Genomic DNA, 19296 nt, shown 5'->3' with positions numbered 1-19296 from the left:
AGCCTCACAATCCAGTTGTGTTCTTTATAGTGATGGATGCTGAATTGCATGGTGGTTCATGTCAGTTGTCTGTTTGGCATGAGATGGGACTCACTTCAGAAGTAAGGTTAGGCCATGAAATATTGAGGGAGAATGATTCAAGGGTGAGGGCAGATGTTGAGGCTATGGGTGGGAGGAGGGGAAGATGGAATGGGTAATGTTATAGGTAAGTTTGTTATTTTTTCATTGGTTTATGTTGTGGTGGCTGTATTTAACACTTTTTTTGCTGGAATATGATTGGGCTTGTGATTGGGGACCAAGATATTTTATTTTTTATTTATTTAGAGATACAGCACTAAAACAGGCCCTTCGGCCCACCAAGTCTGTGCCGACCATCAACCACCCATTTATACTAATCCTACACTAATTCCATATTCCTACCACATCCCCACCTACCTATACTAGGGGCAATTTATAATGGCCAATTTACCTATCAACCTGCAAGTCTTTGGCATGTGGGAGGAAACCGGAGCACCTGGAGGAAACCCATGCAGACACAGGGAGAACTTGCAAACTCCACACAGGCAGTACCCAGAACTGAACCCAGGTCGCTGGAGCTGTGAGGCTGCGGTGCTAACCACTGCGCCACTGTAATATTGATTATTATGATTCATGAATAATTAACATATAACTAGTAAGTAAAGTTGACACTTAAACACTTAATTGGCGAGTAAAATTATGAAAAATTGTCTTCATGGCTTTGATATGAACTCCAAGTATGTTGGGCATATTTGTAACATAAATTTGATAGTTAATATGAAGTCACGCGTATAATACATATCCTACTTAAAATGTGTCTGTAGCAAAAAGTTTTGCTGTTTTCTGATTGGCTTCTTAAACTACCAATAAGACCTGGCCAATTATTTCATTGCCTCACCAGATATCTCAAATGTCACAGGCGATCCCTAAAACAACAGATTAGAGGGGTAATCTCTAAGGGTGCAGCTCTGCTCACACAAATTGTAGGCTAGAGAAGTGGAGCTACAGTGTTGTAGCCCATCCCCAACCTGTGTTCCCAACAAGTGTGACTCCCTAGTGGGAGCACAGGGCCATGGAAACACCTCTTGGGTGTCTTCCTAAGGTGTAACAAATGTGTTTAGTACTAATATTTCATAAAGTTCATTATCATAGCCTTACATGCATTAAAGTATTTATTCAGCCATTATAACGCATTTATTTAAAGTCTGAGTTAATTTGTTTCAAAAATAAACAATGCAAGCAATTCTAGAATTCATGAATAAAAGCAAAATACTGCAGATGCTGGAAATCTGAAATAAAAACAGAAAGTACTGGAAATACTCAGCAGGTCTGGCAGCATCTGAGGAGAGAGAAGCAAACCGTTTCAGGTCTGTGACCTTTCATCAGAACTTTCTGCGGGGAATGTCTAGGATTTATTTGGTTTGAGCAGCATGGGTCGTACATGGTCAGTGTGGTAGTTCTCATCATTGTTTTGTTCTCTTTCAGCTGTATGGGGACTCCCAGGCTAAACTGCAAAGAATATTAAAGCTGATATCTGGCGGAGGGCTTTCGATTACTGGCTCACACATCATGTGCGGAGACTTTCTGTACAGCGGTCATACTGTCATGCTGACGATCACTTACTTGTTTATCAAAGAATGTAAGTGGTTACTATGTGTTAATGAGGAAGTAGTAATGACCTTAGCTGGACTAATGCAAGGGAACAGGTGTGATGGATCTCTGGCACGCTATGCCAATCCTGACCTTGCTACAGATGTGTTTTAGTTATTGCTATATTATCTCAAATTTCTATTTTATTTAATAATTCTAGATGCCCAATTTTTTTTATTATGCTCTGTAGATTAATAGGCATACATTTTCAGTTTGGATTTTCTTTGTTACCTGCCCAGTCTCTCTCTCTTATTGTGTTCTTCTAATACTCTTGTTTCACCTTCATATGATTCATTTACACCTTTAACTGTCTATTCTCTAGCTTTCTCCCTGCCCTAGCTTTATTACTTTAGGCTGCGTTTGCTGACAACGCAACCACTAGGTGGTTCAGTACTGGCAAATGCAACCTGATTGACTGAAACATCACTGTCTGCAATGTCTCAGACAACTGCCAGTAATAAAGTTGGCGCTGCTCAACCCAAACTCCTTCGATGGCTGTGATCACCACCTCCATCCCATCCCCATCAGTATCCTGCTCTCGCCCGCCATGGCCATTTCTCTTTGCCATCCCCTTCTGCAACTATCTGCTCACTGCTTGTTCCCCACTTCACTGCTTCCCCCCCGCTCCCCCCCCCCCACCCCCCCTTCGGCCGCTCACTGCTCACATCACTTCAGCTACTTGCTCCCCGCTGCGCAGCCCAGAGAAGCGAGGTAGGAAGCGAGCGGTAAGTGTGTGGCTGAGGGGGTAAGTGGTGAGGTGGGGGGGGGGGGGGGGGAAGCAACGAGGGATGGACCGAGTGGCCAGAGCAGCGAGCAGGAGGGAGCGGGGTGCTGTTTGGGGGAATGGAGGCAGTGATCGCCGCCATTGAGGCGTGAGGCAACGCTCTGACGTCATTATGTCTGATGTTATTGCGTCAAAGTGCTTATGTGCACCTTCATGTTGGCAAATGTTCGGAAGCACTGATGACGTCCGCGATCGCTCTGCGCATTCTCTGTTTTCAGGAGACACTCCGATTATTTTAAAGTGTCCTTGATGGCTCTAGTTAATCTCCCTACAAGGATATTGGTTGCAGCTGTATTCAGGTAAACGACGTTCTGTTGGCACAACTGATCCTGGTCCAGAGCTAGTCGCAATTCTCCAAGAATCTGAACCCTTCCATCCTATTCCAAATATAGCTTGGAATGCTTTCCCAGAATTTGTCCATGTTTGGATGGATAGAACAGTACACAGCTGCACTGTTGGGTTGTGGGGGGTTCCTTACAGTTCAAGTGACCAAGCATACCACTATACTTTACTGAAGACCCAAAGACAACACTGACCCGGATATGGTAGTGAATGATTTGATTGGATCACAATCAACCAATGCATTGACCACATCCTGGCAGTCTAGCGTCATCCCGTTTTCTTTATTTTGCAGACTTTCTGACAGCCAATTACATACAGATGGTTTGATGCTCTGAGTGTTTTTCTTTAATTCATAGCTGGATACATCAAAGAGTTTTTGCAGTCAGTTACATAAGCATGAAGGAGTTCACTCAATCCTTTGGTGCAATGCCAAGATTTTCGATATGATTTGCCTCAAGTTGTATTTCCAGAGCCTATTATGTTATCCAAATGATAAATACACACCTAGTCATAAAGAGACAATTGAGTTGTGATTAAATTTGATGAGCAAGAACTGGATCCATTCTTTGTGTGTTTAAGAAAAGGAATGTCGCATTAATATATTTTTATCCCATGACTAAAGTCATTTGGCTTTGCTCCTGGGTTAGATTTGACACATGGAGGAATTGAAACTATTTATTATTACTCTGATTCTGCACAATTAAAACAAAATTACTTGCAATTGGAGCAGCTGTGAACTTCAACCCTTGTTTTATGTGACTTCATTTTATATGTTAGGTTCTGAGCCTAATTCCGCCCCCCCCCCTCCCCACCCCACAGTTTCTCCTCATCCCACCCTGCCATGCAAAGGCTGACAAATGGTGGTAAGGTTGCACAGTTACTAGCATCACGCTCGAATACCTTGCCCAATTGGCAAATTCTTCTTTCTTCTTTCTTTTGGGCCTCCTTATCTCGAGAGACAATGGATACGCGCCTGGAGGTGGTCAGTGGTTTGTGAAGCAGCGCCTGGAGTGCTCGAATACCTTGCCCAATTGGCAAATATTCACGTGTATAGATGGTGAGCATTGCAGACTATTCAACCACTGACTGTGTCAGTGCTAAGCCTGATCCTGTACTTAACTGGCATCCATTCATTTGCACCACCCAGCAGGCAGAACAGAACACCTGACTAGATTCGCTCCTTGCTAGCCCAAGGGTGCTGAAGTGTACGGTAGAATCCCCATCTCCTGTTGCAGCTGAGATTACCTAACACAGTATGGACAGTGAGCCAAACCTGAGATCTTTTGGGGTGTGTGAGACATTTGTGATGCAAAGGACAGACTCTTAGACCTGCAAAGGTGTGGGGGAATATTCAAGCCTATTTGTTCAATCTAAAAATTGTGGATACTGTATTTATTTGATTTTCTTAAACCTTTTTGTATTAATGTAATACTAGTTGATCTCCCATGGCATTGCACACCGGGAGGAAGCCCAAATACAGTTTTTAGGTAAAGGGTGGCGTGAGGGCAAGAAAACAGGCATAATCCAGTATAAATATGGATACAGAAAATAAGATAATGGGAAAATATTGACATAATGTGTGGAATTTTATGCCACCCCAGCGAGCCGGACGGTGGCATAAAATTGAGCGGGAGGCTCTGAGAGGCCTTCCCGACTCGCTGCCACCTCTGGCCAATTTTAAGTAGGTTGGGAGGGGTGAAAAACAGGCTGCCCGCTCCAGGCCAATCAAGGCCTTTAAGTGGCCACTTAACAACCATTTAAGGGCCTTTGCCTGCCTCCACAGGGATTTTACTCGTGGCAAGCGGGCGTGCTGGAGACGTGAAAGGCCGCCCGGTGAAACTTGGCCTGTCAGCGCACGGTGGGGGGCCCTGACGATCAGGCACAGGGTGCCCAATTGAGGACAGTGCCCGCCTCCCCAACCACCCCTGGGACCCAAGACACTCCCCTTCCCTCCAAACGACCGCCCTTGCCTCACCAGGGCCCGACCGATTTCCCCCGGCGAGGCAACCCCAACTTACCTTCACTCCTGGCTCCATGTCCTTGGCTGGGCTGCAGTACCAGCAGTGGCCATCACTCCCGGTGGCGCTGCTGAGACTACGAGTTGCCAGCCCGATGATTGGCCGGCAGCTCAATGAGGCGGGACTTCCTCCCTCAAGCAGGTGGAAGTCCCGCCTCAGAACAATTAAAGCCTGGGGACCCGTAAAATGCGGGACGGATCCCCGGGCAAGGCAGAAGCGGGTTCGCCACTGACATTTACGTCGGTGGCCAGCTCCCGTCTGCCTGACGTAAAATCCAGCCCTGTGGGTTTAATTTTAACTTAACTCTCCAGGCAGTAAACTTACAGGATGGAGTGGAGCAATGGTTTTTTCATTCTGCCCGATATACTCTTTGTCAATTTCACTGTAGAGCAAAATCGGGCGGGGGTAAAACTAACTTTGCACCCGATCCCATCAGTTTCCAGACAGGCAGGTTAGGTTATAATTATCTCCTATGTGTCCAGATGTCAAATGGTGCAGATGGGAAGTGTGTGCAGGCTTACATTTTTTAATACTGATATATCAATGCTTTGTTAAAAAGAAATCCTTCTATTTGCCATTTGTAAGGATGCCATAGGGTAGATTTTGATCTTCATTGCTTAGGCAGTAAGTGAATTGTGTGTCCTTTACAGAACCTGACCAAATACAATGGAATAAAAATTGGATGGGTTAAATAAAAGGTGTATAATCCACCCAGTCAGATTGCCACCCAGATAGTAAAGATGTAACTGTAGGGATCAAGGGATATGAGGAAAAAGCGGGAACAGGGTACTGAATTAGACGATCAACCTTGATCTCTTTTGAATGGCAGAGCAGGCCCGAAGGGCCAAATGGCCTACTCCTGCTCCTATTTTCTATGTTTCTATGTAGCCCATTGAGTCTTTGTATACATAAGTGCAGTAATGCAGCATTTAACACCTAGTGGCTTTGTTTTCCAGACTCACCACGTCGGTTCTGGTGGTATCCTTGGATCTGCTGGATCCTCAGCGCAGGTGGAATTGTGTGTATCCTAATAGCCCATGAGCATTACAGTGTGGATGTTTTGGTGGCCTACTACATTACAACAAGGCTTTTCTGGTGGTACCATACAATGGCCAATATTCCGGTGAGTATTTGATGGTTAATGGAGATGGAAACACATTTTGAAGGTTATACTCAGGGACAGCCAGCTACTTCACCACCTTTGAGTAGAACAAGAAACAGATATGAAAGCTCTTGCCCCCTGCACCACCCCCCCCCCCCCCCCAATCCCCCTTCCTAATTCAACTATCATCCGTTTTTCATGTATGAGCCCACACAATCTCATTAGAAATGGGAACAGGAGTAGGCCATTCATTCCTTGGAGCCTGCTCCACCATTCAATAAGATTATGGCTGATCTTCAACCTCAACTCTACCTTCCCACTTTATCCCCATATCCCTTGGTTCCCTTAGTGTCCAAAAAATCTATTGATCTCAGTCTTGCATATACTCAACGACTAAGCAGCCACAGCTCTGGGTAGAAAATTCCAAAGATTTTACATTTTAATTTTAAATTTAAAATTCTTTATCCTTGTTTTCAAATCCTTCCATGGCCCTGCCACTCTATCTCTGATCTCCTCCTGCTTTACGACCCCCGCTCCCCTGAGTTCTCTCCACTCCACCAGTTCTGGCCTCTTGAGCATTCCCAATTTTAATCACTCCAACATTGATGGCCGTGCCTTCAGCTGCCAAGGCCTATAGCTCAGGAATTGTCTCTCTAAATCTCTGTCTGTCACTCTACCTCTCTTTCCTCCTTTAAGACACTCCTTAAACCTACCTCTTTGATCAAGCTGTTGATTATCTGGCCTAACATCTCTCCCTGTGACTCAGTTTAAAATTCTGTTTGACATTGCTTGTGAAACGCCTTAGGATGTTTTATTACATTAAAGGCACTGTAATAAGTACGAGTTGATTGGTGAATATGTAGCAGTAGTGGTAATTTTTCCTCATCTCATTCTGAAACGGCTGATTCCTCATTCTGAGACTGACCCCTAGTTCTAGACTCTCCAGCATCTAACCCTTAAGAATTTTATGTGTTTCAATGAGGTCACCTTACATTTCGTAGAGATTAGAAGAATGAAAGCAGGTATTTGTTCGTGAGTGATCAAAGATGTGTGATTAACAATTTGCTAAGATAAGGACATGGTGGACTGGATTTCGTTCTCTCCAACGCGTCAGGTTTCCTGGTGGGGGGCAGAGGGTAGGGGGTGGCCTGAAGATGGCTCCGGATGAGGCCCGCCATGGACCTCAATGCCATGAGGGCCCGGCCTGATCCTCCTGGTGGCGGCAAGGTTCCGAGGTGTTCCCTCCCTCCCACCCACCCACCCACCCACCCACCACTGGGCAATGGGACCATGATTTAAATATTCAAATAAATAAAAATCATAAATTTAAACATACTGAGATCTTGAGGGCCCATTGCGATCTGCGGCGCATCGGTCAGCGCTTGCGCACGCCTTCAGATCCCCATCTGGGGACACGAGGCACCACATGTGTCATGCACTGTATCAGTGCAGCAGTGGGGGGGCGGGGGTGGATGGGGTCAAATACACATAATGGATGTAGGGGATGGTGGGAAGGGTTGAACCTTAAACTTTGTGCAGTTTTGCAAGGTGGGGTCAGAGGTAAGTCTTTTGGGGGGTAAAGGGCAAATAGTTATTATAATTGTTATTTGCCGGGTAGGAAAGGTTCATAAGAAATGTATTTAATTTTGGGGGGCTATTTCTTTAAAAATTTAAATATGCCGGCAGCATTTTAAAAATGGCGCCAGCGCCTGTGCACAGGCAGCTGACACCATTGCCGGGGATGGACAGCCCCAACTATTTAAATGAGCCATCATGCTTAAGACCGGGCGGCTCTTTGAGCTCGCCGTCGAGATTGGCGGCGGGCTCTTTAAAATCCTGCCCTGTGTCTTTTAGATTTAGCTGTACAATTTAATTATATTACATAGAGTCATGGAGAGATACAGCACTGAAACAGGCCCTTTGGCCCACCGAGTCTGTGCCGACCATCAACCACCCATTTATACTAACCCTGCAATAATCCCATATTCCCTACCACATCCCCACCTTCCCTCAATTCTCCTACCACTTACTTATACTAGGGGCAATTTACAATGGCCAATTTACCTATCAACCTGCAAGTCTTTGGCTGTGGGAGGAAACTGAAGCACCCGGCGGAAACTCAGGCGGTCACAGGGAGAACTTGCAAACTCCGTGCAGGCCGTACGTTGAACTGAACCTGGGTCGCTGGAGCTGTGAGGCTACGGTGCTAACCACTGTGCCGCCCATCATAACCTAAGTCCTTTTTATTTTAGGTAGAATTTTTTCTCTAGTAGGTTTCAAATCTCTGAACTATTGTATTTTTCACGTGGATGAGCAAGTAGATTATATAATACCTTTATAAATTCTTGTTTTTCTCAACAGACCTTGAAAACCCCCTCACAGACCAATCAATTTTCCCAGACCTGGTGGTTCCAGGTTTTCCTCTTCTTTGAGAAAAATGTGCATACTTCAGTTCCCTGCTCCTATGTGTGGCCATTCTCTTGGCTTCCAAGCTGCTTGAAGTCATCGTGTTGGAGATACCCATGGGTTCAAAAGTTATGAAGAGATTTCACAAGCCCAAGTGGTGCTCCATCTTTTCCCACACAGCAGCCCAACAAAAGAAAAAAAATTATCTTTGTGATGTACATTCACTTCCATCTAATAAATGAATCAAGCACTTTTCCAGACAACTTGAAAGTAAACGTAAGCAATCTCGGACAGTGGGGAACCTTTGCTTTGCAGGCCCAGTTGGTTATTTTTAATAACTTCAGCCTAAAGTTCAAATTTCTGCCTTATGGCTATAATGCAATTACTTGAGTCATTCCTAAAGAATTGGTTAAACCTTCAGTGAGGATCGCAGATTAAGTCTCACCTGTGATCTAGACAACAAGGATATGCACTCAGATTCTCTGCAAGGTAGCAGTCCTACCATGGTTGAACATTCCACATGAAGGAAGAGTTGGAAGGCACAGATAGAAGAACTAACGATCCTGCTGAGTGTCTTCTAACAAATCTATGCAACAGATTATTTTGCACATTGTTTCTGGTTACAACTAAAACTTGGAATTTTTTAAACCAGCATTCCTAAGTCCTGTCTCTACGGAAACTGGGATTCTGGGATGAGAACGTCTAGCACATGCCAAAAGAAACTGATCAAAAGGAGTACAAGGGTTCTCATTTTGGGTGCACCATTCTGCATTAGTTTCATTCTGAAAATCATTATCTAGATCTGAGCTCTTTGTAACAGGGGGAAAAAGGTCCTGAAGCCCTCCTACCCACTCCTGCTTCTCCAGCCCCTGAAGCATTCCCACTCCTGATTGCTATCCAGTGACTCCTGGAACAATTTTACATGGGTGAATATCAAGTGAAACCAGTACCAGGCTGGATTGTGATGCCTTTTGCAGTCAGGCTGGGCACATAAATGGAAAGTTGCCGCTAGGATGAGCTGCTGGAGGACTGCCCATTGAGTGTTACCTCATCAAGGACCCACAGCTTTCAGGAGGAAAGAAAATGAAAGGGGAAAGGGAGGAAGGATTACTAGAACACTGTGGGATAGGTTAGTTTTGGCTCATTCAAATCTGTTTTTTTGCAATGATTTAAAGCTGTACTTTCTTACAGATCAATGTTCCAATGATGGCAAGTTCAGCACTACTCAACTCAATTAAATCCTGATGCCAGCTGCATTGAGTTTAGTTTTGGATTTTAATATCTAATATCTATAAAGACTGCAGTGATATTAGCAGACTTTAGATGTTTATATCTTAAATATTTTTGTTTTCCTGTTACCAGTAATGAAAGTTTTATTTCCTAAAATTTAAATTGCTACAATTTGTTTTTACTCAAAATGCTGCCCAGAGTGCAAATGTATTTATGTACCATTATTCATGTCACTTTCAGTAACAGAATACGACCCATTCTAAAGATTAGCATTGCACATGCATTGAATCAACATAGTGCCTTTTTTGAAGCAGCTCACTATCAAAATGTTAAGGTCGTTCCTTAAAGGAACAATTCATGTATCCCAAGTTTTACTTGTGCTAAAATTCTATCATGATTACATAGCAGAATTTTGTACGGTATAAAACAAAAGGTTTCCTGTTGCCTCCAGAGACCGGAGCAACATCACTTCTTTTGCAAGAGGAGATAGTGAATGGGGTTGGTTCCTGATACTGGAGAGGGAGCAGCTGTGGTTGTTTTACAGGAATGCATGTGGGTCTCTGCCCAATCTCTATGACTGTGTACAACCTGCCTGCCTGTTTGCACAAAGAAAGAGATAAAAGTAAAACTCTCTACCTGAAACTGGAAATAGGTTAGCATGAGTGAGCTCATTCTGTGTCCATCCTTGTCTCTCCCTTTCCCTCTGAAACTGCACCCACACCATTACCAGGTTTTGATAATCTGGCCCGGGAGTTGTTGGAGGTAATAATGACCTTTTCTCTCTTCCCTATTGCATTTCTTCTGGTGACCTCCTGCAGGAGAATCTCTCACTTTGGCACTCCTCAGAACTTGGCATTTATGGAGGTATGTGCCACTTAATTGCCCCAGAGTTGCCCAGTGTTGGAAAAGGGAGATATCTGTACACTTTGTCTGGTATGTCTCCGTCAACCTTTATTTAGTTGAACTTCTGGCCAGCAGTAGCCTGGGAACTAGCATTTTGTATAGAACTTCCCTTTATGTGTCATTCGGCTGTTGTGACATCAAGAAAGGGGAGAGTCAACTTACTGTTTCTATTCATGATAATTCTTAATTCTGTGATGTAAAATGGCTGCTCCCAGGTTACCTTTAACTCCTGCTCTGGTTTAAACTATAGAACATTATAACAAAGAGAGACACAACAGTGCAGACATCTCCCTTTAGAACATATGAGATTATGGAGCAATTGGGTAGAATATATTTCCCATTTCAAGGAATGTAGATAGTTTTGGATGCCTTTAAAACATGACTTGGAACCTTCTGAAGATTGCACCTTGCCATGACTTTGCCTAAATACTGTTCAGAAAGTATTTTCAAATCTAAATTCAAATTGGTGAAAGTTGAAGAAAATCTCAAGTGTTTACTAGGGGATACAATCATTTGTTGTAGTATTCAAAAATTCTGAATCCATATTTTAAACAATTTCTTTTAATAATGTAATGCTTTGTATTTTATCCCTAATCTCTGTATATGCACTTATGATGTATTTCTATGGGGCACAGTTTGTTATGCAAAATATTGTAATGATTGTATACAATTAAAGTGAAATATTTGATTTTTAAAAAAAATCATTTTATCTCATGTCAATGCATTTTTAGTTGTGGTCTAATTATTTAATTATGCATCCCAAATTAGTTTTAATTTTTGTCACTTCAGTTCTCTCTCCTCCTCTCTCAAAAGCTTTGACTCATGTTGGAGTAGGGTTGCTGGTCACGGTGCGGTTCTTTGCCAGTTTAGACAGCAAGAGTTGACAGGCTATTTTCTTAGGGGTGCATCGCAGTGTAGTCCCAGCCCAGCGCTAACATACACACGCTTTCTAACGTCACTGAGAAATGAAACACTTGGACTCACTAGTCTAGGGGGTTCTGACACCATGGTTATGAGTAATTCCATGCAAGTTGTGGATCAAACCTTGCTCTATATGGTTTAATGTTGGAGTTATTAAAAACATTGGATGTGATATTCATCAACATTGGCAGGCTATTTTTTGATTACCTGGGTGATTCACAATTGGAAACCCACCATGATCTGTGTGTCTCCAATCAATCCCACAGGTAAAGTTTCTCTTTTGACTGGATGTGAATTGCCTTCCTATAGGTGTAAATATTTAAATCCAAAGACATTTAAGGACCAGCTGGAAACAACCAAGACTTACAGACCCCCAAGTGTATGAAAAGGCACTACTTGAATTTTATTAGTTAAAACTGTACAACTTACCAACACAAAACACCAATGAGCTTCCTTCCTACAAGACCATACAACCTGTTAAGGCATTGGTTTGTTAGATCTCACACAGCTGACTAGGAGAAAACAGAATCCCCAGTAAGCAGAGTTCCTCTCCAGGTTCTATTAATAAGAGACGCTGCTTGGCCAATCAGTAGTGGCTGAAGTACTGTGAAGCTGACTGGCTCAGGTAATAAGTTTGTATTGAAAGTTTGACCCAGTTCTGAATTTCCATTGTCCAATGCATTATCTTGGAGTGAAAGCAACCATGCTTACTACCTCTTCTATCCACAGAAGGATGGTCACTGGTTGGTCAATACTTTGTGGCATAGGCTGCGATAGGAAAAGGAGTAGGCCATTCAGCCCCTTGAGCTTGTTCTGCTATTCAATTAGAGGGTCGATCTACATCTTTACTCCATCTACCCACCTTGGATCCGTAACCTTTAATACCCTTACCGAACAAAATCTAGGATTCAGTTTTGAAATTTTCCAGTTTTTATCTCTCTTCAGGAACTGAATGTTCCCCAAGTGCAACCAAGAAGAGAGAACTACTTATAATATGACCCCTTTCCAATCCTCAATGTTCCAAAGCATTTCACAATTAATTAATTATTTTTCTAGCTATGCTATTTTGTAGGCAAATACAGCAGTCAATTTGCACACTGAAAGGTCCTGCACACAGTAATGAGATCAATGGCCAGTTAGTCTGTTCTTGGTTGAGGGGTAAATGTTGACCAGAAGAACTTCATTACTCTTCAAATATTATTCACACATGGGGCAAGGCAGGCCCTAATTTTAACATCTGATCTGAAAGATAGGGGGTAATTTTAACATGGGTGGGTGGGTGAGTTAAATGGGCAGATTCCAAGCACATCGGGAAGTTGGTTCCAACAGAGGCGGGACAAGGGGTGAGCAGGTTTAACAGTGGCTGTCTGGGCTTCCAGGACCTCGGCAGACCCAGTAGCTGCAGCAAAGTGAGGACAGTCTTGGGAAGAAGGTGTGCCTTCAGAGCATTTCTTGTGGGCCAGGAGATGCAACAATACTTCCTCCCACCCTGTCAATCAGACTGACGTCCGGGTGGGGGAACTGTCAGGGCCAAAAGATGCATGCTGTGGAGTTAAAATTCCACAGCATTCTGGGTTTGCTGCTCCCAGAGCATCAGCAATTAAAACTTCCATCCCCCACCCCAAACAGTAGCACTCAGTACTGTAATATGTGCAATACTGCAGTATGTGCTTAAGTCCTGGCATGGGGCTTGAAACCAAAACCTTTTGATGTCGAGGCAAGAATCTATCAACTGAGTCAAGACTGACATTCAAATCTGTCTTCTGAGTGTCCTGAAGAGAAGAAAGCATTGAGTAAGAAAGTACAAATACAGCACACATTATTACATCTGTTGTATTTAATTTGGGACGCTGCATGCTAAATGACAAAGGTACCTTGGTGGTACAAAGGTAAATATCTGGCCTTTATTAATCAAATACATTTGATAAGTATTTGAATAATGCTTCCTAGATATTAGCATTGAAAAAAACTGAAGCAATTTAGTTTTTTGGCATCCTATTTGTGAGCTGTAAGATAAAACTATACATGACCAAATGAGTGGCCGAAGAAACTTAATTCAGAAAACCGCAAGGTGCAAAGGGAGGAAAAGTGAGCATCACAAGTTTGCTCTGGATAGATGGGAAAAGAGCCATCACTTAATATTGCCAACTCATAGTAATGGAGCAAGGAACAAAGCAAAGAGAGGGCTAAATTATCACATCAGTTATGTATAAGTTGGTAAATGTCATGCTAATACAGTACTGTGCCCTCCAGCACTGATTGCTTTTTAAAAAAATTTCATGGGATGTGAGTGATGCTGGCAAGGACAGCAATTGCCCTTGAGAAATTGGTGGTGAGTTCCCTTCTTGAACCGCTGCAATCCATCTGGTGTTAGTACACCCAGTGTCTTCAATGACTTCAATTTTGCTCAGCGTCCTTGATGCCACACTCAGTCAAATGCTTGGTGTCGAGGGCAGTCACTCTCACCTCATATCTTGAATTCAGCAGTATGTTTCTAGTCCAAAGAAAAAGGCACTCCTAGGCCTGGTTCTTGGGAATGAGGTGGGACAAGTGGATCAAGTATCAGTAGGAGATCATTTAGGGGACAGCGATCATTGTATCATAACGTTTAGACTGAGTATGGAAAAGGACAAAGAACAATCCTGAGTAAGAATAATTAACTGGGAGAAAGCCAACTTCAATGGGGTAAGAACGGAGCAGGGCAGAATAAATTGGTGTCAAAGGTTGGCAGGAAAACCAGTAGCTGAACAATCAAACAAAATCGTTTGAACACAAAGTATATTCCCTTGAAGGGGAAAGGTAGGGTAAACAAATCCAGAGTTCCCTGGATGACAAAAGAGGTAGAGATTAAGATAAAGAACAAAAAGTGTGCTTTTGACAGATGCCACATAGAAAATACTATTGAGAACCAGGTTAATATAGAAGGTCTAGAGGGGAAGTGAAAAGAAAAATAAGATAAGCAAAGAGAGAGCATGATAAGAGACTGGCAGCACACATTAAAGGGAATCCCAAAGTTTTATATAGACATATAAATAGTAAAAGGGTGGTAAAAGGAGGAGTGGGGCCGATTAGGGATCATAAAGGGGATTTACGCATGGAGGCAGAGGGCATAGCTGAGGTATTAAATGAATACTTTGCATCTGTCTTTACCAAGGAAGATGCAACCCAGGCATTCATGAAAAAGGAGGTAATTCAGGCATGAGAAGGGTTTAAGATTAATAAGGAGTATGTATTCAATAGGCTGTCTGTACATGAAGTGGATAAGGCACCAGGACCAGATGAGATGCATCCAAGGATACTGAGGGAAGTGAGGGTGAAAATTGCAGGGGCACTGGCCATAATTTTCAGTCTTCCTTACACTCAGGGGTGGTGCCAGAAGACTGGAGAATTGCAATCAATACATCCTTGTTCAAAAAAAGGGTGTAAGGATAAGCCCAGCAACTACAGGCCAGTCAATTTAACTTCGGTGGTGGAGAAACTTCTGGAAAGAATAATATGGGACAAAATTAATAGTCACATGGAAAATGCAGGTTAATTAAAGAAAGCCAGCATGGATTTCTTAAAGGAAAATCAAGTTTAACTAACTTGCTGGATTTTTTTGAAGAGGTAACAGAGAGGGCTGATGAGGGCAATGCAGTTGATGTGATGTACATGAACTTTCAAAAGGCTTTTGACACAGTGCCATACAACAGACTTGTTAGCAAAGTTACAGTACACAGAATAAAAGGGATGGTAGCAACATGGATATGGAATTGGCTGAGGGACAGGAAACAAAGAGCAGTGGTTAATGGATGTTTTTCGGACTGGAGGAAGGTTTGTAGTGGAGTTCCCAGGGGTTAGTGTTGGGACCCTTGCTTTTCCTGATATATATTAATGACCTAGACCTTGGTGCACAAGGCACAATTTCAAAGTTTGCGGATGATACGAAACTTGGAAGCATTGTGAACTGTGAGGAGGATAGAGCAGAACTGCAAAAGGACATAGACAAGTTGGTGGAATGGGCAGATAGGTGGCAGTTCAAAGCAGAGAAATGTGAAGTGATTCATTTTGGTAGGAAGAACATGGAGAGACAATAAAGGGCACAATCCTAAAGGGGTGCAGAAGCAGAGGGACCTGGGTGTATATATGTACAAGTCATTGAAGGTGGCAGGACAGGTTGAGAGAGCAGTTAATAAAGCATACAGTATCCTCTATTATTAATAGAGGCATAGGGTACAAGAGCAAGGATGTTATGTTGAATTTATGTAAGACACTAGTTTTGCCTCAGCTGGAGTATTGCGTCCAGTTCTGGGCGCCGCACTTGAGGAAAGATGTGACAGCAATGGAGAGAGTACTGAAAAGATTCACGAGAATGGTTCCAGGGATGAGGAATTTCAGTTGTGACGATAGATTGGAAAAGTTGGGACTGCTTTCCTGGAGAAGAGAAGGCTGAGAGGTGATTTGATAGAGGTATTCAAAATCATGAGGAGTCTGGACAGAGTAGATAGAGAGAAACTGTTCCCACTCGTGAAAGAATCAAGAATGAGAGGGCACAGATTTAAAGTATTTGGTAAGAGAAGCAAAAGCAACATGAGGAAAAACTTTTTCATGCAGCGAGTGGTTAAGGTCTGGAATGCACTGCCTGAGAGTGTGGTGGAGGCAGATTCAATTGAAGCATTCAAAAGGGAATTAGACAGTTATATAAAAAGGAAGAATGTGCAGGGTTATGGGGAGAGGCGGGGGAATGGCACTAGATGAATTACTCTTTCGAAGAGCTGGTGCAGACACGATGGTCCGAATAACATCCTTCTGCACTGTAACAAATTCAATTCTATGACATTCCTCATAAGGTAACTAAAAAACTTTCTTATTCAACCTATGAGATTTTATCCAGTTAACAGGAGAATTGTAAACAAACATGAAGCTTAACACATCTTAAGGACTAACTGTATAAAACTTGGTTACTAACTCCCGGATTGTACTGCAACCTGGTGAAGAGACTGGCAAAGCCAGGTAAAAAATATGATACATGATGCAGAAATACAGTCTGATAGATATTGAGTCTTACATAGAAGTATATAGCGAGTCAAGGGAAAGTGAGCAAACTTTCAAAGCTCAAAATTTGTGAAAAAAAACTTTATTTGACATAGAACTGCAAGTGTTTAAAGAATAAAAACAGTAAATACTGGAAATACACAGCAGGTCAGGCTAAAGATATGGCATTTCAGGAGCATACCCCACATCTGATAGTGTTCAGGTCCTGGTTCAGCCTCAGTAACTACTTGCTGATAACCTACCAGCAGCCCAAGGTAAATTCCTGACTAAACAAATAAAGGGATATGGACCTGGTTGCCCAAGACTGGCAGAGCTAAATTGGCTCAGCTGTCTAACCCGCACAGACTAAGAATGCCCCAGGCTTCAATCCCCATTCTCTGCTGAGCTATGGGATCTTAGTCAGAGCATTGATAAGGGCGCTGTAGTTCGTTTTAGTATGCCTAGGTTGGAATTCCCTGGCTATGTTGGAAATCTGTTTCTGTGCATGTTGCTTGATGACAGGTTTAGGCGGCACAGTGGTGCAGTGGTTAGCACCGCAGCCTCACAGCTCCAGCGACCTGGGTTCAATTCTGGGTACTGCCTGTGCGGAGTTTGCAAGTTCTCCCTGTGTCTGCGTGGGTTTTCTCCGGGTGCTCTGGTTTCCTCCCACATGCCAAAAGACTTGCAGGTTGGTAGGTCAATTGGCCATTATAAATTGCCCCTAGTATTGGTAGGTGGTAGGGGAATATAGGGACATGTGAGGATGTGATAGGAATATGGGATTAGTGTAGGATTAGTATAAATGGGTGGTTGATGGTCGGCACAGACTCGGTGGGCCGAAGGGCCTGTTTCAGTGCTGTATCTCTAAACTAAACTAAACTAAATTAGTTAGGATACCTCCCATGGTCAAACAGCCTATTGACACTCATATGGATAATGACCATTTGGGTGTAGTACTGCAGGGCATGTGCAAGTGAAGGGGAGGAACATCGCATACGGAAGGAAAATAAAGAAAACTAAGTGTGTGGAGCATATCTAGACCCAAACAAGTGGGCAAACCAGACAAGATTCCTAACCTGTTCTTGTTCCTACCTTTTCATGTATTTGTGCTCTAATATTCCCATGTTTTATTCAGGATATATTTGAATGATTTAGTCAAACTTTGAAGCATAAATGGGAAAAACTGATGACAATGGGGGAGTTTCAAAAAATTAAACTGAATATTTTGCCTCCTCTCCCACAGGAAATGGTCTGGAACTCTTCCTGAGCTATTTTCCATGAGTCACTAGGACAATGATGGGTTTAATCCCATGCTGCCTTTTTACATTTAACTAAGGCTGTAAGTATAAAGTTAGGCAAGTCTTTCTCCATTTTCAGCTTGCTTCTTCAGTTGTTGCTGCTGAGTAATGCTGTAATCGATCATCACTAAAGTCAAACACAAAAACAAACAGTAAATGCAAGTTTCAATAGAAGGTCATCAAACAGAAGTGCAAACTGAAGATAGATATACTGTAAAAGGAAAAATATTAGCACAAAGAATATTTTCCACATTCAAAGGCTGCAAAGTACTTCTGTGCAAAGTTAATCTTGCTTAGAGAAAAAAAACTGTTAACTGTGATAAATTTAAACTTGTGGTAACTTTAAATGATTGAATATAGCAAAATTTGTTAGCAAAATGTTGCTGATTCACAGCTGTGCTCCTTTTCACTTTACAATGTCTTCCTTTTCTTTTTTGCTACCAACAGCTGTTTCAGTAACTAGAAAGGCCACTGCAAATTACTGAATTTCTCAAATGAATGGAAATCTCCAGAAGCCTCCTCCATGGACAGGAATTTCATTGTCTGCTGAAAGGACCCATTTGTCCAGCTTCGAAAAAAGGCACCAGCACTTGGGTAAAGTCCCAGCTGCTAGCTCACCATGACTGTTTCGTCTGTCATGAATAGCTAATAACTCGTTTGTCCCTAATTTCTGTCCTCATTTCTGAAGACATCGATTTATGTTGGGGTACAATTCCACAGCCACTCCTAAAATGTCTTGCCCCTAAAAGCATATTTTCCTTTCACCTGTTAAGTTGGTTCAGTGAGAAGATAGTAGAATATCACTCGGTAGAAATTGGACTTTGTTGCAACCATTTTATAAGCATAAAAAGGGCACAATGAAACCCAATTTCAGACACAAACATCCGTTGCCCAAAGGATACTTGTAAAATGTCAAACCTGAAATTGGGTCAGGCTGTTTTCAGGTGTCCGGGGCAGCTCCGTAAAACAGAGGTTAGGCCCCTTACCTATGCCAATGAAGGGGTATATGTTTGTTTTAGGGCATCTCTGGGATATTGTGCTGCCACCTGTGGAGCAAGGCTCGGGCCTGCTCTGCTCAGGTTTTTAGATTAGATTAGATTAGATTAGAGATACAGTCTCTGCCGAACATCAACCACCCATTTATACTAATCCTACACTAATCCCATATTCCTACCAAACATCCCCACCTGTCCCTATATTTCCCTACCACCTACCTATACTAGTGACAATTTATAATGGCCAATTTACCTATCAACCTGCAAGTCTTTTGGCTTGTGGGAGGAAACCGGAGCACCTGGAGAAAACCCACGCAGACACAGGGAGAACTTGCAAACTCCACACAGGCAGTACCCGGAATCAAACCCGGGTCCCTAGTTGTGGATGTGGCCTAGCCTGAGGCTGACGAGAAAAAGGTAAGTTTATAATTTTTTTTAAATTGATGTGGAGCCAGGAGGAGTAGAAGTGCTGTTCCCAGCTCCATGGCACTCCGGTCGGTTGCAATTGGTCCCGTCCCACTGACCCCCTCATAGGACGTACCTGATGGCCGCTGCCACCCAAAATGCCTGTGGAGGCTGACAGGTGGCGGCAGCTCAGAGCGATTATTCAGATACG

At 43.0% G+C, this 19296-nt stretch overlaps 1 protein-coding gene across 5 annotated transcripts in view; it reads left to right on the top strand.

The window, feature by feature from the left end:
* sgms2a (sphingomyelin synthase 2a) overlaps positions 1–11177 on the top strand; it is a 65152-nt gene extending 53975 nt beyond the window's left edge. For all 5 annotated transcript variants that reach the window (XM_068045520.1, XM_068045492.1, XM_068045501.1 and 2 more), the window contains 3 exons: positions 1504–1657; positions 5769–5935; positions 8276–11177. In XM_068045520.1, coding sequence (XP_067901621.1) covers positions 1504–1657; positions 5769–5935; positions 8276–8455 — 501 coding nt within the window. In that variant the 3' untranslated portion in view covers positions 8456–11177. The remainder of the gene's footprint in view (positions 1–1503; positions 1658–5768; positions 5936–8275) is intronic.
* Positions 11178–19296: the final 8119 nt, after the last annotated feature.

The sequence above is a fragment of the Heterodontus francisci genome, chromosome 1, assembly GCF_036365525.1.
Source record: "Heterodontus francisci isolate sHetFra1 chromosome 1, sHetFra1.hap1, whole genome shotgun sequence".
NCBI lineage: Eukaryota > Metazoa > Chordata > Chondrichthyes > Heterodontiformes > Heterodontidae > Heterodontus > Heterodontus francisci.
Note: the sequence above shows the minus strand (reverse complement) of the source record. Positions and strands in the feature narration are given on the sequence as shown.